Source organism: Didymella exigua, assembly GCF_010094145.1.
Source record: "Didymella exigua CBS 183.55 unplaced genomic scaffold M421scaffold_59, whole genome shotgun sequence".
Taxonomy (NCBI): domain Eukaryota; kingdom Fungi; phylum Ascomycota; class Dothideomycetes; order Pleosporales; family Didymellaceae; genus Didymella; species Didymella exigua.
In genome coordinates, this window is record NW_022984833.1 from 18,334 (window position 1) to 43,369 (window position 25,036).

At 51.8% G+C, this 25,036-nt stretch overlaps 12 protein-coding genes across 12 annotated transcripts; 2 read left to right on the forward strand and 10 right to left on the reverse strand.

Annotated features, from left to right (window-relative positions):
* On the reverse strand, positions 1 to 752 carry M421DRAFT_408330 (DDE-domain-containing protein; the record flags this gene model as incomplete). Its single annotated transcript, XM_033590346.1, has 2 exons — positions 1 to 552; positions 622 to 752. Coding segments are annotated over 2 exons (683 nt in total), but the record flags the coding sequence as incomplete, so codon positions are not given.
* An 834-nt stretch (positions 753 to 1,586) lies between these two features.
* On the reverse strand, positions 1,587 to 4,180 carry M421DRAFT_426440 (acetoacetyl-CoA synthase). The gene is made up of 3 exons (XM_033594386.1): positions 3,891 to 4,180; positions 2,108 to 3,840; positions 1,587 to 2,059 (listed from the first exon to the last, which is right to left on the reverse strand). Exons 1-3 carry the CDS (start codon positions 4,122 to 4,124, stop codon positions 1,948 to 1,950), a joined length of 2,079 nt encoding a protein of 692 aa, XP_033443067.1. The 5' UTR covers positions 4,125 to 4,180; the 3' UTR covers positions 1,587 to 1,947.
* Positions 4,181 to 6,199: 2,019 nt separating this feature from the next.
* M421DRAFT_10170 (uncharacterized protein) lies at positions 6,200 to 8,051 on the reverse strand (the record flags this gene model as incomplete). The annotated part of the gene is made up of 3 exons (XM_033586671.1): positions 6,200 to 6,210; positions 6,258 to 6,694; positions 7,930 to 8,051. 3 exons carry the CDS (start codon positions 8,049 to 8,051, stop codon positions 6,200 to 6,202), a joined length of 570 nt encoding a protein of 189 aa, XP_033443068.1.
* A 48-nt stretch (positions 8,052 to 8,099) lies between these two features.
* Positions 8,100 to 8,493, reverse strand: M421DRAFT_10171 (uncharacterized protein; the record flags this gene model as incomplete). The annotated part of the gene is made up of 2 exons (XM_033586673.1): positions 8,100 to 8,212; positions 8,292 to 8,493. 2 exons carry the CDS (start codon positions 8,491 to 8,493, stop codon positions 8,100 to 8,102), a joined length of 315 nt encoding a protein of 104 aa, XP_033443069.1.
* A 1,052-nt stretch (positions 8,494 to 9,545) lies between these two features.
* On the forward strand, positions 9,546 to 11,050 carry M421DRAFT_337532 (uncharacterized protein). Its single transcript, XM_033589436.1, has one exon. The coding sequence runs from the start codon at positions 9,652 to 9,654 to the stop codon at positions 10,837 to 10,839; it is 1,188 nt and encodes a 395-aa protein (XP_033443070.1). The 5' UTR covers positions 9,546 to 9,651; the 3' UTR covers positions 10,840 to 11,050.
* On the reverse strand, positions 11,051 to 11,901 carry M421DRAFT_337531 (uncharacterized protein). Its single transcript, XM_033589435.1, has one exon. The coding sequence runs from the start codon at positions 11,712 to 11,714 to the stop codon at positions 11,262 to 11,264; it is 453 nt and encodes a 150-aa protein (XP_033443071.1). The 5' UTR covers positions 11,715 to 11,901; the 3' UTR covers positions 11,051 to 11,261.
* Positions 11,902 to 12,502: 601 nt separating this feature from the next.
* M421DRAFT_426442 (uncharacterized protein) lies at positions 12,503 to 14,471 on the reverse strand. Its single transcript, XM_033594387.1, has one exon. The coding sequence runs from the start codon at positions 14,258 to 14,260 to the stop codon at positions 12,863 to 12,865; it is 1,398 nt and encodes a 465-aa protein (XP_033443072.1). The 5' UTR covers positions 14,261 to 14,471; the 3' UTR covers positions 12,503 to 12,862.
* Positions 14,472 to 15,184: 713 nt separating this feature from the next.
* M421DRAFT_337575 (uncharacterized protein) lies at positions 15,185 to 16,670 on the forward strand. The gene is made up of 3 exons (XM_033589437.1): positions 15,185 to 15,868; positions 15,927 to 16,164; positions 16,581 to 16,670. The coding sequence occupies exons 1-3, from the start codon at positions 15,374 to 15,376 to the stop codon at positions 16,637 to 16,639; spliced, it is 792 nt and encodes a 263-aa protein (XP_033443073.1). The 5' UTR covers positions 15,185 to 15,373; the 3' UTR covers positions 16,640 to 16,670.
* Positions 16,671 to 17,248: 578 nt separating this feature from the next.
* Positions 17,249 to 17,866, reverse strand: M421DRAFT_426445 (60S ribosomal protein L22). Its single transcript, XM_033594388.1, has 3 exons — positions 17,775 to 17,866; positions 17,456 to 17,691; positions 17,249 to 17,397 (listed from the first exon to the last, which is right to left on the reverse strand). Exons 1-3 carry the CDS (start codon positions 17,787 to 17,789, stop codon positions 17,271 to 17,273), a joined length of 378 nt encoding a protein of 125 aa, XP_033443074.1. The 5' UTR covers positions 17,790 to 17,866; the 3' UTR covers positions 17,249 to 17,270.
* Positions 17,867 to 20,183: 2,317 nt separating this feature from the next.
* Positions 20,184 to 22,154, reverse strand: M421DRAFT_426447 (aldehyde dehydrogenase). The gene is made up of 4 exons (XM_033594389.1): positions 21,822 to 22,154; positions 20,806 to 21,770; positions 20,431 to 20,754; positions 20,184 to 20,381 (listed from the first exon to the last, which is right to left on the reverse strand). The coding sequence occupies exons 1-4, from the start codon at positions 21,858 to 21,860 to the stop codon at positions 20,249 to 20,251; spliced, it is 1,461 nt and encodes a 486-aa protein (XP_033443075.1). The 5' UTR covers positions 21,861 to 22,154; the 3' UTR covers positions 20,184 to 20,248.
* Positions 22,155 to 22,580: 426 nt separating this feature from the next.
* On the reverse strand, positions 22,581 to 22,838 carry M421DRAFT_426448 (uncharacterized protein). Its single transcript, XM_033594390.1, has one exon. The coding sequence runs from the start codon at positions 22,822 to 22,824 to the stop codon at positions 22,663 to 22,665; it is 162 nt and encodes a 53-aa protein (XP_033443076.1). The 5' UTR covers positions 22,825 to 22,838; the 3' UTR covers positions 22,581 to 22,662.
* Positions 22,839 to 23,366: 528 nt separating this feature from the next.
* On the reverse strand, positions 23,367 to 25,011 carry M421DRAFT_426449 (uncharacterized protein). The gene is made up of 2 exons (XM_033594391.1): positions 24,568 to 25,011; positions 23,367 to 24,514 (listed from the first exon to the last, which is right to left on the reverse strand). Exons 1-2 carry the CDS (start codon positions 24,751 to 24,753, stop codon positions 23,867 to 23,869), a joined length of 834 nt encoding a protein of 277 aa, XP_033443077.1. The 5' UTR covers positions 24,754 to 25,011; the 3' UTR covers positions 23,367 to 23,866.
* Positions 25,012 to 25,036: the final 25 nt, after the last annotated feature.

Sequence of the window (25,036 nt, forward strand, 5' to 3'; positions counted from 1 at the left end):
GAGGAGCTCTTATGCCGCCGCACGCGATCACGTATTAACGTTGATTGAGCATCAAGCTCACGTATATTGCTCGGTGTACGAGCCTCCCAGAGAGCCTCTGGCAGAGCAGCTGGAGTAGGTGTACGCAGCAGCTGCACGTCAAGTTTTGATAGCACGGCATCTGGCTGGAGAGGCACAAGGCCGGCGCCTCGAAAGGCTGAGCAGATATTGGCTGAGGTGAATGATTGATTGAACGCTGCCTTGAACGCTGGCAGAAACTCAAGCTTGGTGATATGGTTGATATGGTGGCAGATCAGGCTCTCAACCTCATGGCTATACGCGCGCTTCAACAGCGAGAAGCAGCCAACGTCAAGAGGCTGTAGTAGGTAGGATGAGTGAGGCGGCATACAGAGCGTATAGATATTGTTCTCCTTGCAGAGCTCTTGGAAGTTAAGAGAGTGGTGGCTCTCGTGGCCATCAAGAATAAGCAGGCGATGTGCTCCTACTACACAAGCCTTTGTGTGAGCGTTGAAGTGCTTTAGCCACTTAACTCCTAGCTTATTATTTGTCCAGCTGTTGTCACTAACTGCAATCACCTAGTTGCGTGGGATATTCTCCTCGTACTAGGCAGAGAGGTGGTACTTGCTAGCAAAGATGAGGAATGGTGGGACTGACCAGCCAGCTGCGTTGATTGCAGCGATCAACGTCACCCACTCACGATTGCCTGGCTGGATAGCCTTTGGCCTGCCTCTCCTCTCTGACCCTGTCACGACGAGCTAAGTCGTGATCTTGCCTATTATAAAGCTAGCCTTATTAAAGTTGTAGACGTCATCATCGCAGATACTGTACTTAGCCTTTGTCTCCTCTATAAGCTCAAACCAGCTTCTGATTAGAGCTAGATCCTCACACAGGGCTCCCTGTCTATCGTACGCTCGATTGAAACGCGTCGTGAGACTGTCTGTACGCTTGACAAAGTTTCGTGGCCAGTGGACGCCAACCTGACCTGCACCGCGCGCAGCCAGCAGCTTATCAGCCATATCACGTACAGCTGCGTACGTAGGCGCAAAACCACGTTGATCCAGATTGAGTATATAGCTGATAATCACCTCCTCTTCACGCAGAGTAAGCTTCTTTGAGTTGGGCTCGCAATCGCGTCGGGCAGGCTTGCCAGCGCGTCGGCGGCGGATTGTTCGTTCAGGTACGCTATAGATAACAGCAGCACTGCGATTGCTCTGTATCTGGTAAGAATTAATAGATAATATAGCAAGCTGAACGTCTGCTTCATTTGAAGCTGATAGAGCAGCGCTGCGTTGGGCCATTGTACGTTGAGATGAGAGAGGTGCACAAGTTTGGTGGGGTGCGGCGCTCGCTTGTACGCGGCGCTCGCTTGTAAAACACGTTATATGACTTTCCCTGGTAGCTCTTATATTACAGCTGCTGATTCTAAAAGACAGTAAAAAAAGGGGGAGTACCTAGCGAGCATGCCTATCCTAGGTAGACTTTTGCCAGGTAGGCTCAATAACTCAGTTAATGCTAGGCCGAATTAGGTAATTTTTTAAAAGAAAGCGCAATACTAGGCTCATCTATCGAAATATACATTACATAAGCGTATCTCTACTATTTAAGGAGCTAGAAGCAAAAACAAAAAAAGCCCACCCTACCCATCCGCCAGCCTAAGTGTAAGCGTCGCGTCTTGTTTAATTGCCTAGAGGGCAAGCTGTATTGCAGCTTATTTTAAGGGCTTAGATTTGTGTTGTTGAAGCATTGGGTTGTAAGGTAGAATATTGGTGTGATCTTGGCAGAGTGATCGGCTCGCCCGTGTGATCGGCTCGCCCGTGAGGTACGTTAACACTTTATTATAGGTTTGTTAATGCCCTTAAGCCCTAGATAGAGCCGTTAAAGCTCAGTAGTTAATGCATGTGTGCTTAACTCATACTTTATCATCGCGTTGAAACTGTGCATACACATCTAGTGCGTGCCTGCCCATTCGCGATACCAATCCAGACATTCGGCGTTTGCGACACTTGCGGATGTCTTGACGTTGAGACCACAAAGAATCTGCTTCACTGCACCCTCGACCCTGTTCACTATTAGCCAACCTTCTTGTTCTGAATGTCAGAGGACCTACTTCTTTCCATTCGTCGTCACAGGGATCTCTGGACACTCGTCCACGAGAGCCGGAACATGCCTTGCACTCAGCGAGTTCCTGATAGCAGTCTTGATCTTCAGCACCAATTCGTCCGAGATGCTGTGGCCTTCCGCCATCTTCAAGAACAGGACTACTGTTTCATCGGAATCGGTTTCTCTTCGTCGTCCAATGCACAGGGCATCCGAAACTTCTTCAGCAAAGACCTCTAACATAATGTTGTAGATCTCCGCTGAGCCGAAACGCACACCAGCTGGCTTCAAGATACCGTCACTTCGGCCCAGCATCCAAATTCCTCCTGTCCTTGGATTGAAGCGTACAAAATCGCCATGATGCCAGATCGGGTCGCCTTTCTTATTAGTGAACTTGTCGAAGTACGAGCTTTGATACTTCTTGGCGCCCTCGCCACCCCAGAAGGCGACAGGTTGGCAGACGAAGGGCTTTGTGCATACAAGGTCTCCTGGCTCGCCAGTAGACGAGATATCCTCGCCCTTGTAGTCGAAAGCTGCGATGGCCATGCCGAGACCAGCTGCCTGGATCTCGCCCTCGTAAACGGGTATCAGGGGATTGGGCGCGCCAAAGAGAGAGATGATGTCAGTGCCGCCAGTAATACTGCCAAGGTTTATAGTGGAAGGGAACGCGGAGTAGACATAGGAAAAGGTCGAAGGTGCCAGTGGAGAGCCTGTTGAGTAAATGGCTTCCAATCTGCTCAACGCCAGACCAGCAGCTTTTGGATCAACTGACTTCTGCTCTAGGATCGAGAGGTACTTCGCAGAAGTCCCGAAATGCGAGATTTCATACTCTTCTATCAAGCGGTGCATGGCGAGGTCATCGGGGACGGATGTTGAAGGGTTACTGCTATCAACGTAGCGGAAGGGTGATCCATCGTAGAGCACCAGTGTAGCTCCGGAGGCCAAACCAGACACGAGCCAGTGCCACATCATCCACGTACACGTTGTGAAATAGAACAGACGTGAAGAGGGGGTGATGGAGGAGTGGATGATGTGCTCCTTCTTGTGCTGGAGAAGTGTACCAATGGCTCCGTGGACGATGCACTTTGGTGCGCCAGTTGTGCCACTGGAGTAAAGGATGTAGACTGGGTGGTCAGGACTTAGCTGCTCGAAAGTCAACTCAGGATTCTTTGACAGGCTCGCAAAGTCTGCATAGAGGTAGGCTTTGCCTAGAGACATTTCGATGGAGCTTGGATCAATGTTGACCGAGGATACAGTGGGAAAAATAACAACAGCCTGGAGAGAAGGCAGACCAGCTGCAATCTCCTGAGTCTTGGGTAAGACTGGATGGCTTCGGCCATTGTAGAAAGCAGCGTTGTCTGCAAATAATATCACCGGGTCGATCTGTCGCAACCGCTCCAAAACGGCGTGTACGCCAGTGTCTGGGCTAACCGCTGTCCAGATACCACCGAGAGAGGTGGCAGCAAGCATGGCGACGAGCGCATCGGTATGATTTGCGACGTAGCCTGCGACCCTGTCACCTCTCTGTAGGCCAAGAGCCTTCATGCCAGCCTGACATTGTCTGACCCTCTCCCTAAGCTCCTGCCACGTTACGGTCTCGCGCGTTGTTTCGGTCACAGCTATGATGGCGGGCGAGTTCGAATTGACTTCTTGGGTTGGAAATAGGAGATTTTCGGCGAAGTTCAGCGTTGCGCCCTCGAAGAATGCTGGCCGAGGGAACATAGGCGCATTCGGACCTACCGCCTAGTACGGATCAGCTTAACAATGTGCGCGTTGGTAAGTTGCTGTCTGACCCTTGTTGCTTTCCCTTGAGCTCTCACGCCCACGAACTTCCAAACCTCCTGCCAGAAATCATTGATGTTATCGACGCTCCATTGGTGAAGTTCCTGATATGTTGACAATTGCAGTCCATGACTACTGTTCACTTTCTGAAGGAAACGGTACATCGCGGTGCTCTCGGGCGCGGAATGCTCCCATAGAAGTCGTGCGCCCAATGACGTACCATTGGTCCCGTTTGTGCCCTTCATTGTGTACGACGAAGAAGGAAAATCAAACTATTGTACAATTGGCGGTCTAAAGAGCGTGCGCGTTGTGATAAGAAAGAGCCACGGCTATCCCAGGAATTTGTTGCCGCTCAGTTCCGCCCCCACCTTTTCCGGCCACGCGATGGAACCTACTTTTTAGTGCGAAAACCGGACCCACTTCTGATTCGTCTCAACTTCATCGTCAACACGCACAGACTCCAGTCTTCGGCTATACAACTCGCAGCAACAACTTTTCTGTGTCTCCTCCTCCTTCTCGTGATCCATGGGATAGTCTTCGCCTCGCTGCATTGAATGTCTGGCGCGCCGTGCCATCACGTCTGTAGTCCTCCATTCATCAAAACGCCTGTCCAATGTGCACCTTTCGCACTGACAACCGCACCTTTCGGTTACCGAGAGCTTTCAACCTTGTACAGGGACACCCTTGGTGCATTCGATCCGGTTCTGCGACCCCCTCGCCTGCACGACCTATCTACAACGAGGACTGAGCTTCTATAATGCAGCATTTGGCTTCTAAATCCAGCGATCCAAGCCAGTGACCCCTTTGCAGATGCGGAGTCTAGGCGTCTTTGACAGCATGACAAACATATCTTTTCAACAGCGTACTAGTCCACCGCATAAGTCTACGTTCGAATTTCTGCATGCTCAAATCATCTATCAAGCTTCCGAGTTCTGAAATGAGACAGGAATTCGCTGGTTGAGCCATGGCTTCCCCGAGTCCAGCCTAACTTCACGAAAGCATGAGTTGATAATCCAAGAGCCTTGAATTGATTCAATTACCTTCATCATACTTGACCTCGTTCAACGATCAGGGGCCAAAGCGGTGAAAGACAAAAGTGATGCCGCTCTCCCAGCTACGGTAAGCTGTCACTCACCGCTACCTCGACACTTGAATTAAGAACGCATGCATATCCGCGAGATCCATACGTCGCATAGCACGAGCAGCCACGTGGAAGCCAGGACCTGGAACAAGGGCGGCATCGCAGTCTTGCTCGAGCACACGTCAATGTGCTACTTATGCTCATCACCATAGGTAGGGGAACAAGAGGCACTGACCTTTTGCATGAGCGGCCACCATTGTGTACAAACTTCCAAATTGTCTACATCCTACGGCCCTCACCGCTGATTACGCTTCCTCTTTGCCTTGTCTGTGATCGCATTTGGGTAAAGCAGGATAGATCCAGACGAGGAACGGCTGGAACGCAACTGTGTGGAACCACGTCTGCTCGCGAGTACACGTCCACTTCTGTACTGGTCAGCTATGCGGTCGTTATATTTTCAATGTTGATGCTGGAGCCCAATATTCAATGCATGGCGGGTACGCCATGCATTGACTGAACGGCGGCAGGAGAGCCGAAAGCATCGAATGCCTTGCCACGCTGGAAGTGCGCTGCTGCTATCGAACATCAAGGGTGGTCAGCACGGCCCGCGGACATGGATGTACATGCTGTGGGAATGTAAGTCACTTCAAGGTGCTGGTGGTGGCAAACTCGAGCCTTGGGGTAATGGCCAGCGAATTAAGGTCAGCAGATGACTGACTGATGCCGCACAGCCACTAGAGGGTTTGAGCTTTCACAAGTCTTACACGTGAAGTCATGACAACCGCCAGTCCCTCCCTCTTAGAGGATTCAGACTCTGTGTACTTGCGACATCGTTCTTACAAGCGACCGGCTCAAGTCACCTTAGCCAGGTATTCATTGCTCTTCAGTTTTGTCGTTCATTTGTTGCTAATCTCACACAAGAGAATAATCTTTGCATGATCGCCTTGCTAGCATGGTCGCATTACTTCCCGCCGCTATTCTCAGTTTAGCAGGCTATTCACGCCCCACCTCCAATGTGTCGCCCATGACTTTGTTTGCAGATTGTATATGGAGCGAGCTCCCTTGTGGGATCCTCAAACACCCACCAGCTGGTATAGCTTCTCGCGGCGGGTATAATTGTGCGCAGACCTCAACGCAATAGCCGGGTGCCTTGGCTTTAGAGCTTGATACTATCATGGAAGAATGTGGTATTGACGTCGACAACTCCACGAGTCCGTCATCACTCGGAATATTTCTCTCTCACAACGAGTCTATGGGTTGTCAGCATCTCCTGACTATTGCATTTCAGCTTACATACCTCCACGACTGTTGGCAGCGTTGCCCATCGTTCCCAGAGCCCAACCAACACCGAAGTGACCACTGCCGTGGATGTTGAGCTGGTCGGAACTTGGCACATTCTCGATGGCGCGCGCGAAACTCGTGTAATCCTCCTGCGCCAGCACGTTACCAACGAGCGCAGGGTCGGCCCAGGTATTCATGACGCGAGGAATGAAGTCCCTTCGCAGACAATCTTTCGTGGGGAAGTTGAGCATGAAATCTGCCGGTACGAATGGTCCGTTTTTCACACGGCCTTCCCAAGTGTCACCAGAAAGGTTGTACGGGTTTGTCCCAGAAGTCGGGGTAGTGTAATGGCAATTGCCGCCGAAACAGGTTTCGGGATCGAAAATGGCTGAATCGAAGACTTTTGTGAAGTTCGGTGTCTGAGGCTCTGTATCTTGCGAATAATCCCAGTATCTGCACTGCACATTAATCTTACTATCAAGATAGTGTTGCGGGGGGCTTGTTGACTCACGGCTGACCTTCAGCACAGCCACTCTTCACGCAAAGCCTTCTCGTATGTCGCGACGAAGTATCGATGCCAAAGAACGAAGTAGCCCACCCAAAGGGTGTCCAAAGTCTAATTGTTGTGGACTGCTTCATGGTCGTCGAAGCGGTTGACAGCGTTTTCAATGCTTGAGATGGCCTTCTTCTTTGTTAGACACAGGATGGCGTCGATGTACGACTTCTTCTGCTGCTTCGATAGCTGCCGCCTGCAATGCTTATTTCAATAAACCATCAAGTTCTTTTCGGTCAGTCGTTCACATACCATTCGAGCCGTTAAGGCGGATTTCTACACGCACCTGACGTGTTAGTCGACGGGACAGCCGCAGCGCTCGACACTACTGCGAGACAGCAAGCAAGAGACAGCAAACTTATAATATGCACGTTTTTGGCACGTTTCGATGATACCCCGGAGCCAATTGCGCGCTTCAAAGTTTTGTGATAGAAGCGGATCTGCTTTATGTGCAGTCGCGGCTGGCGGTGCTGGCAGCCTACCGAGTGCGGAACATTACTGTCGAAGGTTTAAACTTGCCTTTCTGGGCACAAATCTCCAATTCTGGAAACATGTGCGGAGATTTTGCAGTAGCTAGATGTCTTGTGCAATTAATACCAGTGTCGGTGCCCACTTGCTAAACCCAATGCTGCCAACGGGCGGATGCTATCAGGATTGTAAGTCATTCGTCATGACAGCACCCAGACTAAGCGCCAGGAACGATATCCTAGGCGCTCTCCGCCCCCAGACCAAGACTGGTCCTGGTTTTGACACTTGCAGAGGTCATGGTGGTGCTGGCACCGCGTTGTCCATACGAGGAGGGGACTTTTCCTCTGATCACTAATCGCAGATTCACGTTGTTCTGTCCACTCACGGTTGCATTTCATGGTCATTTGCAAACCACATGTTAATACGGTGCACGATAGAAGCGAAAAAGTGAGACGACAGTGGGGATCTCACAAAGACCATAGATGCAAGGGTAGGCAAAGTATGAGATGCTTGAAAATACCCTTGATTATATGGTGGCAACATTATGTTGACATTACAGCAACCTTCAGACGTCCCCTCCTTTCGGTTGAGCAGTGCCTTCCTCCCCTGCTGTACAGTTAGACAATGCGACTGTGGCCACCATCTTGTCCTGACATATCTCTCCAACCCAACATCGACATAGGTTGTGCTACACTCAGGTCCCAGGGAAAGCCGCTGCAACTGCTTGTCCGCCTCCTCGGATAGCTTGTCCACGACGTTGCTGTCCTTGTCAACGACTACCCTCAGCATGGTGTTCGAGAAGCCGTTCACGATTGTGAAGATAACAAAACCAACCATTTATTCGCCTGAATGTATGGCGGCCCAGTTCTTTGTCACGAGAGAGATGTCGTTGGGATTGATGTGCTTACTATGGGCGCTGTAGTTGCGGCGGATGAGAAAAGCCACATTCTCTATGCACGTGTTAGCTTGAAACTCGGAAGATGGTTCTGGATGTATCGCAAATAATCAGGGCCTTACACTTGTCGTCACTAGGTGGAAGACCGTGGTGGTCTTGGTGATCCTCCTTCATCTCGCGGACCGGGGCGAAGAGGCCGTAGATGCGCTGCTCGAGGCTTTCGGTAGAGTGGCCTGGAAGACCTTGAGAGCCAAATGGTCCTGTTTCGGAGGTCATCATCTGCATCGACAGTGTAATGGGTGCTGTAGGTGTCGAACGTCCTCTAGGAGCTAGCATACTAGGCTGATCACTGGGCGGGAGAGAAGTAGCGTGGATAATCTGTGCATGCGAGACAACGTAAATGGACAGAATGGTACTAAAAGTAAGGAAATAAGGAAGGTGATCGAAAATAGGATGCGTTTGTGCTTGGTTTGTGGGTCACGCCGGCTCTCCTTCACCTCATATGACTTTCCCGTCTGCTGTGTGCGAAGTCCTTCATGGGCGAATCTTGCAGTTGGAATGGCAATTTACTTATAAATTAACATTTTTTGTAAAGTCTGGTTTTCTTTGGATACTGTACAATCGGCTTTGCCTATAGGCTTTGCTGAGATCAGTTCCTTCGGGTTTGTAACAATGCAGGCGGCCTCAATGATATTTTGCATTGCTTTCACATTAATGAGACGCGACTTAATTAGAGGCAGCGAGCTCTGAACTAAACCGCGAAAAGCGTCAAGTATCAACGAGTCTTGGACATGATTCTGGAAGTCGATAAGGCACGGAAGAACGCACTCTTCCGTACAATGCCTTCGTGTGCATCCAACTACAGAGTGTCTGTGCAATCATTGTTCCGTATCGCGTTCGCTTTAACTTCGAGGCAAGATGAGGGGTCCATGTCTTCTCATTACGCAAAGCGACCAAAAGCCCTTCTTGGGTACAGGTAGAGAACTATGAGACCACCTGAAACACTTTATTCTAATTGCCCTTCTCCTGAGCAATACTATGCCCCGAAGCCATCAATGCTTGGTATACATAATTTGCTCGCAAGCGTGTGACAACCGTACTGAGGGAAATGGTCACTATCTACTGGCGTTCCTCGCTTTTAGCTCATTGTTGGATACAGGCAGGAGGGGTAGAAGCTGTGGCCAATATCATGCAAAGACTTGTGCGCCGCAAATCTTGTCCATGTCTCAACATCGATTTGAATCAAATGTTTTGCGACACCAAAGCAATTTCACTGTGTTTATGCCCATGAGTGAGATACCAGATTTTCAATCTTCTGAGTAGGTGCGGGTGACAGTGAACACATGAGTTAATGTTGGTAGCATCTGCACTGTGCATTACCTTTCACTGTCCCTCATGTCGCCTTTCACACATAATGATAAGCTTGTTTCAGAATCGCATTCTTTAAGCCAGATTCTCCCTTCTCACACACCACGACTATGACTGAATTTTACCATGTTTTACCGACTTTTGACCGCCTTGCGTGGTCGCAGGCTTCAAGCGTACCAAGTCTCGCAATGGCGTCGGGTCAATATGTCAAACCCGATCACAGAGGACCGCCATGCCATCCAACAGGCTTGTAATTGCCTATTCAAGGCCATGGAAAATGCCATCGATTTCTTCCACCCACGAGACGCCGGCGCCTTCTTCTCGGTCGTACAGAAATGTGTCGAGTTATTAGTTGTCTGGATTGGCTTCGAGCTGGATGAACTAGGGGTCGGCGAATTCAATGTCTTCAGTAGACGACTCAAAGACTATATTCGATTGCGCTTCCCCAATGCATCCATTTGTACCCCCGCTTTAAGAGAGCTAATAACGCTGGTTAAAAACACATTGCATCGGGCGCAGGATCGAAATCCAGAATATGCGACTGTCATGGCGCAGGTGAGCCAGCGAGACTGGACGGAAGAGCATGGCAACAGACTGTTTCTCGTGCACTTGGAGATTGTAAATGGTATCAACCACGCGCTCTTCCAAGGGTTGCTTCCAAATCTGCGCTCAGATTATTCATTCGTCGAGATGGTCACGTTCACTCGCGGTCATCGACGAGAGAGCTGGAATCTGGATGATGACTTCCCAATGCTGCGGGATGATCTCGTCGAGCTTGAGGTCGACGAGACGGAAAGAGAATACGGAGTGATCGGTGAGCGGATAGAACTCTCAGCGTTCTGCGGGCCTGTCACGTCGCTTCCTCGTGGCATGGAGTGCTCGATCTGTGTTACCGAGTTCGATGGCAAGGAAGTTGAAGGCGATCTACCAGTTTCGACGAAGTGCAGGCATTTCTTCCATGGAGATTGCTTAGACAAATGGGTCAATGAGTCGGCGATGAAGTCGTCTAACACGTGTCCCACGTGCCGCACAGTGCTGTGCAAGCCACGCAAGCGTGTTCACGAATCTCTGGAGCCCATGCCTGGAGTTGATGATGAAGATGACACATCATCCGTCACCAACAGCTCGGCCATTGCGTCGGTCATCGCTGTGCCGTTGTGGCCACGCTTGCAACGACTCAACGCTCGCATTGCGAACCATCTAAGCCGGCGTAATGCGCGTTCAGCGGATGAGGAATGGTCGGACACAGATGACTCGAGCATGTCTTCAAGCGATTCTGTCGAGGCTGTGGTGCCCCAACGGGTGCAGAGATGATTCGCGAAGAGCTTTCTGATCGAAAACGTATCGTCAATGTGTGATCCTCCGTATGTCAAGGCTGGCGAGGCCTTTGGACGAGCAATACTTATGTATTATGTACGCATTTCTTCAGATATTCCAATCATGAAACAGTTCTTACTTGCCATTCAATCAGGTTCTTTCAATTCGTACAGCCATGCCTGACCATCTTGAGGACCTACCAACCCTGAGCGTACAAGCAGATCAGTGTTAGATGCTCATTCATTCTGTGAGCCCTATTCGGTCTGCAAGTCCGAGATGTGAAAGGGTCGGTTCGAATATGCGCTCTCGTTGGCCTCCATCCACCACTCGCTGATGGTATCCGCGAATCGTGACGAAATCGTAAATATTTGGCGGGCGAGTAGTATACGGTAGTGAGCTTGGCGGTGGAGTCCGTCAGCTCAGTTGGTCAATCTCGATATGTCTTGCAACTCGTGGTATTGCACGCTGAAGAAGAACTGAATGTGACGCGGTCTCTGGCTCCGTATTCTAAGACCAGATTCTTCTCCATTGCGCCAATTCCGACCACGGCCACTTCCCCGGCGAGGACACATCGGTCGGTCACCCTCGGAACTGCCACGTTGTGAAGACCTGCCAAGCCTAGTCCGGTCTTTCTTTGCGATTTGGTTCACAGAATTCACTCTCCTTCTCTCGTACTCCATCGTGACTCCGAGGCGCCAGATCGGCTCTTGACGATAGGGCACGACAGGACCTTGATGATGAAGCCGCAGTAGATCCCCACAAGGGTTGAATCCTTCATGACACTCTAAAGCATCATCATCTCTCGGCGTCACACCATCTTCTCCATGTCCAGGTCCACAAATCTTGTGCTTGGGCAGTGTTTCCCATCCCATACTACATCCTGATGCAAATGCTTCCTTTTCCTCTGAAGCGCCTATTAGAACTGCCGCAAGCCATCTGCGAGCCTCTCCCGCAGAGCCGCACCACCACACATCCCAAGTGAGCAAGGCTATCCAGCTTCAGCCTTCCTCTTCGGCCTCAGCGCCTTTGAGACCCGTAATAGTATGCCGCTCTTCATGCCTGACCACACGCTTCTACCCGACTCCAGGTTCACATCTTCGTTTCCAGACCCCGGTCCTGGTGCACATCACCTGCATAAGCGTTAGTACCTTGCTCTTGTTCTCTTCGGACTGTGCACCCTTGTTTCCGTGTGTCATAGCGTCGACGCGCTCCAGGCCCTCACGAAGGACAGCAAACACGTGAAAGCATCAAGTAAATGCGCACGTTGTGCTTCGGCCTACTTCCCGAAGTGAAGCTTGTGCGCAATGTGCTGGCGTGTCAGGTAGAGCTGTGGGTCTGTTAGGCCCCGCAGTGCGTTCGAGATCTCTTCTAGTGACGGGTATGCACGGACATGGCTGAGCATGAGTAGCCCTTGCCGAATTTGTGAGTGTCGTGACTCGTGAGCTGGGGAGAAAATCCTAAGTCGTTGAGATGTGGCTTGGCAGCCGTTTGCGGCATGGCGGGTCGCTGGATCCGATCAGTGTAGTTGTGGCGCTATTTAATGATGTGAGTGAATTTTCGCAGCGGTGAGTGCGGATGTGCCTCGATGCAGGGTGTGGTGGCGTGAGCTTGCGTCAATGTTGTCAAAATTATGTGGGGAGCGAGTGTGGTGGCTCTGATCTAAAGAATACACGAGTGGCATGTGAAGCAGGCATTGTGAGGATGGATTTGCAGCTCTGCTGTTGTGCATTACTATGTAGTGTATTGTTCGACAAACTTTTGTAAAAATGTAGAACGCCTGTGGTAAACCATACAGAGGAGCTCGTGTAGGCTCAACTCAACCACTTCCCAGAACGCCTCGCTGTCTGCGTAAACAAGAGTAGTGTAAAAGCCCACGTGGGCACGCAAATGGGTATATCCTGCACAGTCCACCAGAAACTCAAAACTGAATAGCCAATCGACGTGAGAAGGAGACTCGTAAAGCGTTTTGATATCGCCGAAATCGACGGTACTAATGTCAAAACGATGCAGGGTTTGCTATTCAGCTCTCGAGACTGAAGGATGCCGAGCGAGAAGTGGTAGCGCTGTCAGATGCGGGGAACTGAATCTCAACGTCGTCCATGTAAGTGGGTGGGCTAGCGGGAACATCCTCGTAGACGGGTGGCTGCTCCTCGTCCCAAGCGATACCCATGCCCGAACGCTCAGTAAGAACAAGGTGGAACTGGGTACGGAGCACGCGAGCAGCACCAGTGGGGGTGGCCTGGCTGAGCTTCTTAAGCGGAGCCCACTCTTCAGCGACAACCATCTCGATGACGAGGTTGTGCTTGACGCTCATGCCGCTCTGGCTATCCATGTCGCAGAGCGGCTTCAGAGAAACATTGCAAGCAGCATTGAACTCGACGTCAATCTCGCCGCGCTCAAAGTCTGTCTTCCAGCCAGTCTTGACTTCCTCAGTTGCAATAGCACGGACATCTTCGTGAAGGACGCCCTTACCCTCGCCTCCGACTTTAGCGACGTGCTTCGAGCAGGCCGGGGCAATGAACTTCTGGGTTTCCTCAATGCGCCAGTTAAGCTTCCTGAGCCTCCAGCGGGTCTGCGAATCAGCCTTGTTCTGGACGATGCCTGATAGGCGCATAGCGATAGGGAAGTCACCAATCGGGTGAATGACCGGGGGCAGCGTAACCGAAGCAGTCAGGTTTGTCGGTGGGAAGATGCGAATGGAGTGCTTCTCGTTTCCGGGGAAAATGGCACGCCTAACGTCGACAGCACGCCTGTAGGTGATCTTGTCACCCCCTGAAGTGGTCGCTAATGCAGACAGGTAGTAATCGAGGGTCGCGAGACTACCATGGGTGGTAGCTGGCAGGTGACCAGGGAGGAGGTGGCTGAAGGGGTAGCTGTGTTGGCCACTGCGCAGAGAAGTGGGGTGTGTCAAGAAGTCCCATGCGTGAATCTCGGTAGACTGGTTGGAGCAGTCGCCGCAATGCTGAGCGACTGGTTTCTTAGTTGTGACGATCGCGAGGAGCTTCATCTCGAACTTGTCCACGGTGATGTGGGGCTCATGCACGTTGAGCAGGAGCTGGCCAGTGAAAATGGCGCCCGCTGACGTCTGTGGGGTGTTGTAAAACACCACTGGTGGCGACTCCACGCTCATGTTCATGGATGCAGCCACATGTGGCTCCAGCTTTGGGCTGGTCTTTGGAGTGCCCTTAGGCGTACCCTTTGGGGTGCTCTTCTTGTTGCCATCGTGGCTGTGGTGACGCACGAAGGGAAGGCGAGCCATGATGAGGTTTTCCTGCGACTTGTTCCTCTCCTCGACTGGTGGTGCGTACGAGTAGCATGGAGGGAACAATGGCTGGGGAGGAGTGGGCTTGTGCTGGTCGAGCTTGGGCAACGGCGACGGCGCTACCCTTGCAAGAGACTGCAGCAAGCGGCCTGGCATGGCTTGAATGAAAACTCTGGGGTGCAGCTGAGTGCTAGGCTGCGCGGCAGAAAGGTAAGTGACTGTCCAATGATGGTGCGGCTTGGGTCCGGAGAAGCGAATGCAGCGAGGTCTACTGTGGCGCTATGCTTCAAGAGTTGATTTTGTGCGAGTTGAGTTGGTGAGTCAGGTGTTGCGGCAGAAACATGTTCTGGGGAAGGGTCAATCTCAAAGAGCAGCAGTCACCTGGGGAAGCCGAGTCCTTATAAAGAAGTGCTCAGGACTATTTTGACTTTTTACCTGAGAGAAATTCCATGACTGGGTGCCTCAAGCGCCTTGCGCATGATGCCATTGCGAACGAAGATCCAAGCTCTCGCGTGAAGCCACTAGTCCAGACGCAGCAGGGCCACCCCTGCGCCTTCTGCAATTTTTGGGTCAGGAGGCAGGCGCGCACAGGCTGCCGCTTCTCTCGTGATCGCCCGCTGAAGCGACGCGCGCTGTTGTGCTCGCGTTGAGTTTGGACGCCAAATTGCGAGCGACCGGGCCTCAGTTGCGTACGCGCCGGGTGCAAGAGGCTGGCTGCACTGTGAAACGAGCCGACCGCTTGCTCAGCAGCCCGCTCAACAAACAGCGCAGCATCACGCAATGACTGCTTCAAGCAATGGCGCGCTACTCAATTTGCTTGCGCCCGGCCAACACTCGCTGTTCGCCGACGGCTGCGTGTCCTTCAGCATGCCCACATCAACGACGCATCAAGCTAACCATGTGTCTCCACCGAGAGCCATCTCATCTGGGGTACTCAGCTTCCAGAATCACGGCACGATCAGCTGCCGCCTGGAACCATTCTTGGGTTTACCTCCGTCTGCGGTTGACGCAGCAGTTGACTTCCTTCAACACGGCACCCCGCAAATTGGCGCTGTGATGCTGCTCAATCTGGGTGAATGTTGGACATCTCCGTGGAGGTCGCGGTTCGGAGTAGCTTCCCCTCATACTTCAAGGGTGCTTCGTCACCACTGAGCGACCGCCTGACTTGCTCTCGCAGCCTCTGGTGACCCCTTGCACGCCCTGTGCGCTCGACTGACATTGCTAATTGTGCAGCACCGTCAACACGCAATCATACGCCATCGCGATTTGATGCCAAGGCCCCGGCGTTATGTAATGCTCAAATTTTCTTGCAGGGTGCGTGAGCCAAAGAAACCATCGAGTCGCGCCCGTGGCATGAGACTGCTCCACCTGCTCCAAGGCTCGAGCAATTTCTTTACACATTTTGGCACCCTTGCCCGGTGCCCTGTTTGTTGGACCAACTTTGGTGTCAGAGCAGGCCGGGAACCCACACGACGAGTCTCTAGAATACGCTGCAACCATCGCCGCCTTACTCGATCGTGCAACAAAGACAACGCCGATGCCACTACTCCGAGTATTCCGGAGTACCTCAGTGTCCCGTCGGGCACCTCCGAAAGGGCGTTTGGGTCCGAAGCGGTTCGTCTCAGGATCGGGAGTCTCAACGACACTAGATTACAGCACCAAGCTGATTTTCTCACCATACTTCGCTTATTGCCGGTGCCATCAATCGGACAGCCGCAGGTCCACGTCCCAATTAGGAAACTCGTCTGCAATCTCATTCGTCGAGTGAGTAAACTATGGGAATCTCGAGCCCTCGCCATGTGCTTACCATCCCCCAACCAAGATCGTGTTCGCAGCCGCAATCCCCGTTGGGCAATTGCAACTGCTCATATCCAATCTGCTTTACTCGACATGCCACGCTGTTCTTCAGAGTCATCGTGTTAAGACTTTGCATGCTCTGGCGCCACTACCTCGTACCGTGAAGTGTCACGCCAACGTCTGCTCTACGCACAAGCCAAGATGTCACCGCTTCTCAGGCTCTTTGTTCTCTCGTGGCTGCTTGCTGTACGGCATGGCTTCCGGTAAGCTTTGTCGTCGTTAGCGTTCCCGCTGACCTGCTTGCCCTGCATGGCGGCTGTCGTTCAAAATTCGGTTTCAATTGTCCCTATGCGGGCCGAATTGATGCATTCTTTCTGTCACGCGGTAATGGTCGTCCGACGTCACTTCGTGAGACTCGGTAACTTGACTCACGATATCCTCGGTGCGAGGCGATCATTCCAAGTCTCAGTGCCACGGCGAAGGTTCCCCGTGTTCGCCGGCACTCGTACAAGTCTTCCAGACTCCTCGTCACCCACGATGGGCCCATATGAAAGCTCCAGGCCTGTTGTGCTTGGAGAATGCATCGAATAAAGCCTCTACGCTGGCAGAACAAGTTGAACCCTAGCTGCTGACTGTGTGTCATGCATCCATTCTAGGTAATGTCTGATTTTGTCTGCAGTCGCACTGTCAACCGAAGCACTCGACGCGAAGCTTTACCCGCAACTGCTTGCTTCTTGACACGCAGTCTTGTTACGATTGGGTCGCTCCACCACCACAACAACAAGAACGTACATTCTACTCAGCAGCGCGAGAGCCGTCAGTAACCCCACGGGCGAGTAGAGCGTCTATACATGACATGTAGACCACGCAAAGGCTGAACCCACAGACCCAGTCCTATGTTCCACGCTATGATTACGGGCGCAAACGAGCATCCGCAAGTGTACCCACCTGCCAGGTCTTGCTGAGTCGACGACGCTCCACTCATGGCTGCGTGCAATGCTAGCGCGAAAAGGATGTGTGAAGGATTTTTTCCTTGGGAGGCAGGCCTCTGAGGGTTTGATGGACCGGTAAGAGGCTGTGGTTGCGTCGCATGTTTCAGCCCAATATGCAGAGAGGCATTCATCGTTGCCCTGTGTCATCACAGCAGCGAGCTTTAACTTAGAAGATTCACAGACAGGGTATCAAGCATAATGAGGCAATCTTATGGCGGATGCAACAATTCATTGATCGTGCTATCTGCCTGGTGGAACACCGCTCTTTCCTTTCCCGACCCGCACGCTCACCGAAGAGCGTGTCGCTGTCCTTGTGATATTGCGTTGCTCATCCATTAGAACATCGTACGCGGGAGCCGTCAGCGAAGACGTCGCGCTTACTCCTCGTCGTCCTCAGCCTCATCGTTGACGACGTTGAAGAAGCGGAGCTCGTAGACACCCTTGGAGGTGGAGACGACGCGGAGCCAGTCACGGAGCTGCTGCTTCTTGAGGAACTTCTTGGTGCTGGGAGCCGTTAGCAACTGACCCTTTGCCACCGCATCTTCAGTGTAGGTAGACGTACAGGTACTTCAGGTAGCGGCCGGAGAACTCCTGGTGAGCAATGACCTCGATTTTGCCATCGCCCTGCTGGGAGATCTGGACAACATCACCAAGGTTGCCAGTGCGACCCTCGACCTTGATGCGGTCGTGGAGAAACTTCTCAAACGCCTGGATGTCGAAGATCTTGTCGTTGACGGGCTGGCTGCAGTTGATGATGAACTTCTTCGTCACTTTCTGCGCCTTCTTGCCGGATGCCTTCTACGGGCGCATTAGCCTACTGTTCTGCACATCGAGGCGATGTGTGTGAGGCGTGCTCACGGACAGCAAAGCGGTGTACGTACGGTGTTGGGTGCCATTTTTGGTGTGTGGGAGAGCGCAAAGAAGTGGTTATCCTGCGTAGAGCGTATGTGGTGGTGACCTTACCCGTGCTCGCCAGCTGAATTTTGCGATCGTGGGCGCACCGACCAAGCCAAGATTTGCACCCCACTTTTTTGACCCTGCCACGTGCTTGCCTCACCATCAACTTGACTCTTGCACAAGCAGCAGCGCAGCGCGCCTCGTCACAAGAAGAACGTCGCTCAGAAGTGTCACAATCACCAGTAGGTTGAGCTATAGTCTTGGGGGCTGCCTATGGTAGTGTCGTCAGTCTGTCCCACCGGCATTACAGCGTTCCGTTCTCCTAGATAGAGACCAACAATGGCGCCGACAACAGCAATGGTGACCCCGGAGAAGGTGACCACCATAGAGTATTCCTTCTCACTATGACGCTTCGTCCAAGTCCACACTGTGCCGGGTGTGTGCGGCTCTTTGATCGCCCGAGCAAGTTCGAGCAGCCTTGCACCCCAACACGAGTATTGCCCACCCATATCGTCGTCATCAACATCCGAGTAATTCCAGTTGTCAGGGATCAGACACGACAGGTCAACACCGTATTTTACGGCGAGCTCGTCGCTCGGGATGTCGTTCTATCTGTATAGAATGAGGCGCAAAGTGTTGAGTGAGTCCTACACCATTTGGCGAGGAAGAATACTTTTGAAGTTAGCGAGATCGTGTTAATTCAATCGAGAGTATACTGACAAATCCATGGATACCTGATTCTCTGGCGCCATCTGATGGGCCTTGAGAAAGCCGGTATATCGAAATACATACAAGCGCCTTATCTTCCACTCAAAATCCAAGTACAGTCTGAGGTCGCTTGTTCCCGAAATCTTCACACCACAATCCTTCAGCCTCATCGCTGATAAGCCAGCTATCGGGCCCGCCTCGTCCCTCGAAAGCGTTCGTCCGGCTCTCAGAGCCGTTTGCACAACCTTAAAAGCAGACCGATCGTCTTGCCAAATTCCTGGTGGAGCAGGAGCTTGGTATTGCCTATGAAAACAGTTCCTGTTCAAATTCGGTATCGTGGCTAGTGTTCTAAATGCGAGGTCCACGGCTTGCCGCTTGGTCGTGCTCGTCAGCTTTCTCTACAGCTCACCGATACAGGATTCCCAAACACACTGGTTGAAGCCTGTCGAGATACGCATGCACATCGTTGAAAAAGAGTGGAAATGGCTGGTGTTCCCAATACAAGACGGCATTAGATCATCTAGAAGTGATCCTGGCTAGTGGCAGACCAAGGTTGACCTCAGCGCCAGATGCAAATACTATCGGACAGGAAATCGCACGAAAAGGTGGAAGAATGCCTTGATTGGCTGGCGGAGCAAATGCATCTCATCAACAAGCTCAGACCAAATTTAGCAGGAACATTTCGTGCCTGGGAGCGCTTCAATGGAGATGTCGACGACCTTTAGTCCTGAATGCCAACAAGTCCTCCAGCAGATCAAAGAGATCCTTGAAGCCCTACTGGATCTCGAACAACTCATTGGTAGCCTGACTTCAACGGCCCGAGATCGTGCACACGCTGTAAGGCAAGCAAAGGAACGAAGTAGCACCGATCATCGACATAAGAGACAGGCTGAAGTATACATTACATATCGAGGCGAGAAGCTCAGATTGGAAGGCAACCGCATGAGTAGGATATTCGTCCAACTTAGTAGCGAGATTGAGATGTTCTGTTGCGGTACCAAGGGCAAATGTACATAACGAGTGTATTGTGTTGTTTTCTGTTGTTGTTCTGCTTGTATCTTTGCTCTCCAAGGCTCGCTGCGAGGTCTGTTTTGATGACGTGTTTGTGATGCAGCTGAGGTAAGAAGTGCTCAACAGCATGAGGAAGCAGCACCAGACCACCGCCAACAACACGTGATCTGCTTCTCCTCTCAACCATTACATATTCTCTAAGGATCATACCAGATCATACGACGCCCGTGCTCGCGAGTCCGCGCAGACAACTCGAATCAACGTTCAGTTGCTCCTCGTACGTCAATTATATACTGTTGGAAGCAGCAGACTGACCACTGTCAGTTAACGACACCATTCGTTCTAGCTCTGCAATGTTTCGGCGCGGAGAAGGACACCTTCTCCTTTAAGCGCAATCCCCGAATATTCAGTTACTTCATCTGCGTACTCTTCTGCGTTCTTCCGCTCTTTAATTACATCCCGGGCTTACTGAATAACTACTGAGACAATTTGGTATGACGTTTCAATGACCCCAAGGAGGTCGAACATTCAGATGAGGCTGTGTGAGCCAAGGTTTGAATATCTCGTAGACATCGAAAGATGGCATCAAGAAGATGAATCGAAATACGTCATGATTCTGAGAACGAGAATGATGTTGGGTACTTACTGCGGGCATTTCACGGGCATTTGAATGTCAAGGTTGTTTTACACTGAGTCAATTGGCCAGTACGCTACATGTAATGAAGCTTCTGCGGTCTACTCACTGGAACACACGCTTCCACACCCACAGGCTACGACTGTTGCAATAGTGCTTTAGTCCTTCGATACCCCATTCCATGCCGATGCCTGATTCCTTGTGACCACCGAAGGGCACGTCAGGAGCCACATCGAAGCTGTAATTGTTTAGTCAGAGATGCATACCTCCAGACTTTTATAACTTACTGTGAGTTCACCCAGACGCTACCTGCGGACAGCTGCCTCGCCATCCGCTCAGCACGCTTCACGTCCTTAGCCCACACAGACGCTCCGAGGCCGGACTTCAGTGCATTCGCGCGGTCAATCACATCTACTTCATCCGACCATTTGAGCAGAGGTACGATGGGGCCAAAAGGCTCCTCTTGCACGATACGCGAATCCTCGGGCGGGTTGTCGATAATCGCCGGAGTGATGAAGTAGCCATGCTCGAACTCGCCAGCCTGTCCAGACAGCGCAGTCTTCCAGTTGCTCCTCTCAATCTCATCATACAGATCTTTGACCTTGTCGAATCTAGAGTTGTAAGTACATCATCAAACCCTCCAGGCCCTTGCTGCAACTTACTGCATCTTATTCTGCACCGGCCCGACCACAACACCCTCCTCAGTCCCTGCACCAGTCTTAATATTCCCCTTTGTGAACTCCACCATCTTATCCCTGAACTCATCGTAGATCTTCTCATGGATATAGATCCGCTTAGTCAACATACAAATCTGGCCCGAGTTTAAGAAACTCATCATCGCGATCTTTGGTAGACACTTGTCGATGTCAACGTCCTCGCACACAATCGCTGCATCGTTGCCACCCAGCTCGAGCACGTAGCGCTTAAGTGTCTTAGCGCAGCTTGCGGCAACCAGCTTTCCAGTCGCGGTTGAGCCGGTGAATGCGATCTTGTCGATTCCGGGGTGCTCCGTGATCCAGGGGCCGAGGTTGTCGTCGCCGGAGAGAACTTGTACGACGCCTGGAGGGAAGACTTGGGCCGCCAGCTCACCCAGCTTGAGGTCGCAGTAGGGTGTGTAGGGCGAAGGCTTCATGATAAAGGTGTTGCCTGTGATGAGTGCGGGACCGACTTTACCTAAACCAAGCAGGATGGGCCAGTTCCAGGGCACGATGCCTGCGCAGACGCCGATCGGTGGGTAGGTTGAGTATACTATCTTCTCGTCGTCTTCTTTCAGTACCTCATCTTTGACCTCCATGGTGGCGAAGGTACGAAGCCAGTGCAAGGCGTTATCGACCTCGGTATGGGAGAGTGAGAGCGGCTTACCCTGCTCGGTGGTCAGAAGCTTCTCCAGCTGGTCGCGGTTGGCTTCGATCAAATCCGCATACTTCAGTAGCAGATTTGCGCGTTCTGAGAAGGGTGTTGCGCTCCATGACTTGAATGCAGCTCTGGCATTTTGGACAGCGGTGTCGAGGTCTTCCTTCCGGGCTACAGGGACCTCATAGAGAGCTTTGCCAGTTGCTGGGTTGATGGAGTGGCGAGTCTCCGGTGTTGGGACGAATTCATTGTTGATGATGTTGCCTTTGTAGGTCTGTTCGAGGTTCGTTCAGCATGTCCATTATCATAGATGTTCGTTGCTTACTTCAATGTCGAGCTTCGACACTATTGTGATGGACCCCATGGTGGCTTTTGAAATATCCAATACAGATCGTCGGATACGTAGTACTCTCCTCCCACCTTGATAATTCAGTGTACACAGTCAATTTCTGAAGGAAGGGCCACGCACTCGGCTTTTGTAGAATAGAGGAATCGAAGGTGGGGCTTACACATGCGGGGCTCAGTCGTCAGCCGAACTAGTGAAGCTTCTTACCAACCTCGCTTCCGCCCACAACATACGCGACATGCACGAGACACGTGTGAACACAGTCAGCATGGTGTACCGGCTTGACAACTTACTTACGGGCGGCTACGGCCGGACATTGATACTTTATTCTTTGCCAAGATCGTGTGTTGAGGTTGTGTTTCCTGGATACAGGTCGACATTCTACATCTGCGACTGTAGCCGTGTGAGTGTAAGATGGATCTTTGGTAGACATAGTAGCTCTTGCTTAGGCGGGAGCAAGCGTACGGTAGCGACACAGCTGCGGGGTATTCAATACGCGAGATGACAACCAACAGGCAGCAGGAACGAACGACACAACAACCAGTACGATGTCATGGCAAAAGAGGGGGTCATGATGATTAAACATTGGTCATTGATTATGATACAGGGCTATTGTGCTGCGATCAAAGCCATTGCACTCAACCAAAGCAGCGAGACGTTTATTTATCGCTAGTGTCGTGAATCACGTTGGGCACAGCGCGTTCTACAGATTCAGAGAGGATCTTCTTGGGCACGACGGGGGCGTCACCACCATCCTTGGCGTGTGTCTTGGAGGTGGATTGGTCGGCATTACCGCCGGTGGGGTGCACCTGGCATGCTGTTAAGTCTTACTGTTCACTTTCTTGGATGTAGATGTGGAGCTTATAGAATCTGGAAGAGCCTCCTCGAGGCCCGACGGTGCCTGCTCCTGCATCTTTCCAGGCACGGCAGAGTCGCTGGTGGCGTGGGACTTGCCCTGTCCGTACTCATTTGTGGAAGGCATTCTGATAGTGTTGCAGAAAATGGGTGTTGTTCGGACGATAGGTCTTGTGAGGGCGCAGAATTTAAGTGCTGCGGAAGACATTGTGAGTGGATGGATATATACACAACTTCAATGTACCGTTTATGCACGGCCACACTGGTGTGGGCACGTCATCGTCGCGCTCATAACACCTCATCATTCCCACTTCTCATGAGCCCATATGGCGGCGAATCAACCCGCATCCTAGGACGAGACTCTCAGGTCGACGTGATGCAGAGGCGGAGTGTGCAGCTGTCAGCCTGCAATGATGCGGTCATCTCGTAAGTAAAGGCTCGCAGCTCAATCTTCCACAGTGTGATTCTGAATGCAAGGCATTCCATTTGCAAGTAAGCAGCACAATCGATGTCGATATCACCCGAGAGAAGCGCAATCGCTCTTTTCAATGGGTCTTGAGTGTGGAGTTGTTGCTGCTGTCGGAAGGATTGATGGTGGTGTTGTCGGCATCACGGAGCCCGCGAAGTCCAAGACGGACAGAACATCACGTGTTGGGACGCACGAAAGTGACGCGAACATATTACTTAACTCTTGGTTCGACATACACCAATGCTGTTAACCAAAAGGAGATTCAGAAGCCGAATGATGCCAAATTTCCAAATATGATGCCTGCAGGCTCCAGCCTTCCCCAGAAACGAACATGTGCAGATGATGAAATTAGTATTATTAACTGGGTGTCTATACAAACCCTCGATGCGTCTACGCAGCAAGAGCAAGTGTATTATTACATGCTTTGATCGTATGTCCAATGCGGATGAGAATGTTAGACTTCCGCCGCGCACTAAGCCTCTCTAATATGCAAATATAGTAGCGCTTAAACAATGCCGTCGCTCACGTTAGGATCGAGCGAGTTGCCAGGGAAGGATCGTGTATCGTAGAAATCATGTGTGCTGCAGTACAAGCAGGTTGCACAGAATGAAGCGCCAGGAGATGCAGAGATGAGGCTCAAACCAATGAACGCCTGTCCGAACTCCTCGCAGAAATGATGTAACACCGTATGTAGGGCAGCTTACAAGATCAGAGCCGCACCGAAGACAGCCAATAGTGCTGCGAGACACGTCGTCGGTACGACAGAGGAGAACACAGCGGCAGCACCTCCAGACGCCGGGGGAGCTGCACCGCTAGCAGTAGCCGACGAACTCCCAGAGGCAGAGCCTGTCGCAGAGCCACTTGTCAACTCGCTGGCGGAGCCTGACGCAGCAGCACGAGACGAGCTGGCCGAAGCTACAGGCTGTGCGGTGCTGTTGCTAGCAGAGTTGGATGCGGCAGAGGGCGAACCGCTGGTAGTTGACGACAGAGTGACACTCGCTCCTCCAGTAGAGATCGAGCTTAGGGTGGAACTGGCTGAAAGAACAAGCGAGCTGGAAGGTGACGAGTCGACAAAGCCAACAACAATCCTGATCTCCGAACACTGGTCACCGATGGACTCGTCGTACAGGTTTCCGAATGTACCGCTCATGCATCTCCACCATCTAGTCGTGCCACCAATGGCAAGAGAATTATTCTGGCATACCGAGAAACCGCCTGTGTAGATTGCACCTGCTTGGGGTGGACCGTCGAATTGGAATTGGCGGTTGGCTACGACAGAGCCTGTACGGCTGTATTGGTCGCGGAGGATACCATCTTCGAGTGTGCACAAGAGCGCTCCGTCGGAAGCCTAGACACTGAAGTCAATAATGCACGTACAGCCGCATGAGTAAGTGGTCGCACCTCCTGGGCAGTTTCGCGCTTTGATCTTGCAGAGAAGGAATTCTCTACGCTAATGGTGAAGTTGCCCTTGACGGTAGTTTCGCATCCAGCTGGTGCAGGCGAAGATGGCGCAATGCCCTCTTCAACAGCCTGAGCCAAGGATTGGGTGGCGAAGATAAGCGGAGCGAGGAAGCTTGAAGCACGCATCGTGAGATTTGACGTCCAAGTGCAAACCAACCAGATCGATGTCGTGTATGAGTTTCGATAGTACTAGCGATAAGATAGACGATTGCTATGGTATCGCACAACACTCAATACGGGGGTGCGGGCAGGTAGAATAACGATACTATTATCTTGTGTTGAAGGGCAAAGGCTGGGGAGGTCAGGGAGAGGTTGGCATGCGCGTCTCGGCGTTTTGTTGTGCAACCGCTATCTGAAGCAAGGAAGACACCCTGCCGCCAAAACCTGTCGTGCCTGCCGATCTAATGCT

Bases quoted from the DNA above. Each gene is read 5' to 3' on its own strand.
- M421DRAFT_426440 (XM_033594386.1), bottom strand. From the start codon at position 4,124: ATGAAGGGCACAAACGGGACCAATGGTACGTCATTGGGCGCACGACTT. The intron at 3,841-3,890 runs GTCAGACAGCAA...GATCCGTACTAG, and splicing joins CTCAAGGGAAAGCAACAAGG to GCGGTAGGTCCGAATGCGCC. The intron at 2,060-2,107 runs GTAGGTCCTCTG...AATAGTGAACAG, and splicing joins GTGACGACGAATGGAAAGAA to GGTCGAGGGTGCAGTGAAGC.
- M421DRAFT_337532 (XM_033589436.1), top strand. From the start codon at position 9,652: ATGTTTTACCGACTTTTGACCGCCTTGCGTGGTCGCAGGCTTCAAGCG.
- M421DRAFT_337531 (XM_033589435.1), bottom strand. From the start codon at position 11,714: ATGGGATGGGAAACACTGCCCAAGCACAAGATTTGTGGACCTGGACAT.
- M421DRAFT_426442 (XM_033594387.1), bottom strand. From the start codon at position 14,260: ATGCCAGGCCGCTTGCTGCAGTCTCTTGCAAGGGTAGCGCCGTCGCCG.
- M421DRAFT_337575 (XM_033589437.1), top strand. From the start codon at position 15,374: ATGCCAAGGCCCCGGCGTTATGTAATGCTCAAATTTTCTTGCAGGGTG. The intron at 15,869-15,926 runs GTGAGTAAACTA...CCCCCAACCAAG, and splicing joins TCTGCAATCTCATTCGTCGA to ATCGTGTTCGCAGCCGCAAT. The intron at 16,165-16,580 runs GTAAGCTTTGTC...TTTTGTCTGCAG, and splicing joins GCTGTACGGCATGGCTTCCG to TCGCACTGTCAACCGAAGCA.
- M421DRAFT_426445 (XM_033594388.1), bottom strand. The intron at 17,398-17,455 runs GTACGTCTACCT...AACGGCTCCCAG, and splicing joins GGCCGCTACCTGAAGTACCT to CACCAAGAAGTTCCTCAAGA.
- M421DRAFT_426447 (XM_033594389.1), bottom strand. From the start codon at position 21,860: ATGGGGTCCATCACAATAGTGTCGAAGCTCGACATTGAA. The intron at 21,771-21,821 runs GTAAGCAACGAA...AACCTCGAACAG, and splicing joins TGTCGAAGCTCGACATTGAA to ACCTACAAAGGCAACATCAT. The intron at 20,382-20,430 runs GTAAGTTATAAA...AAACAATTACAG, and splicing joins AGCGTCTGGGTGAACTCACA to CTTCGATGTGGCTCCTGACG.
- M421DRAFT_426448 (XM_033594390.1), bottom strand. From the start codon at position 22,824: ATGCCTTCCACAAATGAGTACGGACAGGGCAAGTCCCACGCCACCAGC.
- M421DRAFT_426449 (XM_033594391.1), bottom strand. From the start codon at position 24,753: ATGCGTGCTTCAAGCTTCCTCGCTCCGCTTATCTTCGCCACCCAATCC. The intron at 24,515-24,567 runs GTGCGACCACTT...TTCAGTGTCTAG, and splicing joins AGCGCGAAACTGCCCAGGAG to GCTTCCGACGGAGCGCTCTT.